This window comes from Anastrepha obliqua, chromosome 2, assembly GCF_027943255.1.
Source record: "Anastrepha obliqua isolate idAnaObli1 chromosome 2, idAnaObli1_1.0, whole genome shotgun sequence".
Taxonomy (NCBI): Eukaryota; Metazoa; Arthropoda; class Insecta; order Diptera; family Tephritidae; genus Anastrepha; species Anastrepha obliqua.
In genome coordinates, this window is record NC_072893.1 from 106,568,039 (window position 1) to 106,569,877 (window position 1,839).

Genomic DNA, 1,839 nt, shown 5'->3' on the forward strand with positions numbered 1-1,839 from the left:
CCGTCTTAATTGAAAAAGAAGTATGTTTGAGCGCCTTAAGGCTAAAAGGCAACTCCGACCTAAAAAGTGGAGATATGAGAGTGAAGATCTTAGAAGACTTCCGACACACTCCTATTCTTCACACAGTGGACATATTATCTCCCAAACCCATTCTTTTCAGGAACTTCCAAGTCTTCATTAAGGAACATACAAATTTAAAAAATCGAATTTCGAATGGGTGTCTACCCAACTAGCTTCCAGGCGGAAATACATGCCATTGATATATAATATGTGTGAGAGAATGTCTCCGTAGCAAAATGAGAGGAACTCACATTTATATACTTTCAGATAATCAGGCGGCTTTGAAAGCTCTTCTATCAACAACATATATATATATTTATATAATTGGCGCGTACACCCTTTTTTGGGTGTTTGGCCGAGCTCCTCCTCCTATTTGTGGTGTGCGTCCGATGTTGTTCCACAAATGGAGGGACCTACAGTTTCAAGCCGACTCCGAACGGCAGATATTTTTTCTTCTATCAACAACAATCACCTCAAAAATGGTATATGACTGCCCGGATCTTCTTAATAGGGTTCCTGGACAAGAGGGAAATGAAATAGAGGACCATCTAGCAAAAAAATGGTATATGGGGGCATGTTTGCGCCTAATTGGTCTTGAACCTTTCTGTGACTTTGGGCCAACAAAGGGCCACATCAACGAAATTCTCGAGAGGTGGGAAGTGAAGAAGTTCGTTGAATACTGACGAAACTCTATCGGTCAGTGAAAGCGAAACAATTCCTAACGTCGGACAGAGGAATTGCTCATAAGCTACTTTCACTTGCAGAGGACACTTAAGACTTTTAGCTGGTTACTTCACAACCCACTGTAGCCTGAGATATTACTTAAACAAAATTGGCCTCTCTGAGACCATCATCTGTCGATTCTGTGAAATGGACACTGAAAATTCAGAACACATCTTTTTTAAATGTCCTGCACTAGGCAGAAAAGGGCTACAGCACCTTGGTGGTACTGCTGTGCCTCCATATAAACTGTGGAACAATAAACACTAGAATGTGCCAAAATTTTTAAAAAGCCTTAAAATATTGGGTACCTCAGTAGCCTTTGCGCAATAGATCTATTTTGTGCGCAGTGCGCAGTAGCCTAATAATAATAATTAGTAATACGAGCACCTACGATCGTATCGAGTGTTATTCGTCAACTACAATAAAAAAATTTATTTTCCAACAAATATGTACGAGTGGCAGATCTCAAGTCAGTGGACTCGCGGTAGTCGGAAGAGCGCGTGAGGGAAGAAGAGGAAGTGCGAACCTCACTGAGGAGGCGCAATCTGTGTCCAAGCCGTTTTAATTAATAGCTCCTTTATTAAAGTTAGTCAGATATTGCTTTTATTTAAACTGTCACTTTATATTTTGGAATTACATAATCTTAGGTTTCCCATAATAGTTCATACATCCATCAAAAGTGTTAAAGCCACCCTTTACATAGCTGTTGTTGAGTTGCTAGAAGGAGCCACAGTTTAGGCTGAGGGTGGAGGTGGAGGTGGTGGTGAGGATGATGAGTCCGATGGTGGGGGTGGTGGGGAGGCTGATGAGTCCGATGGTGGGGGTGGTGGTGAGGATGATGAGTCCGATGGTGGGGGTGGTGGTGAGGCTGATGAGTTTGATGGTGGAGGTGGTGGTGGTGGTGGAGATGCTCCTGGACCCTCCGGTTGTCCTGTAAATATTTTAAATTGTATATTTAAGTTGCATTTACGAATTGAATAAGTTGTTGGGAAACTTACCTTGAACTAGGACGGCTATTAAAGCAATAACAAAGAATAAAGCCGCGAAGAATTTCAT

The 1,839-nt window shown here is 41.8% G+C and overlaps 1 protein-coding gene across 1 annotated transcript; it reads right to left on the bottom strand.

Moving 5' to 3' along the window:
* Positions 1-1,517: 1,517 nt before the first annotated feature.
* LOC129238313 (probable inactive serine/threonine-protein kinase slob2) lies at positions 1,518-1,839 on the bottom strand. Its single transcript, XM_054873353.1, has 2 exons — positions 1,782-1,839; positions 1,518-1,714 (listed from the first exon to the last, which is right to left on the bottom strand). Exons 1-2 carry the CDS (start codon positions 1,837-1,839, stop codon positions 1,518-1,520), a joined length of 255 nt encoding a protein of 84 aa, XP_054729328.1.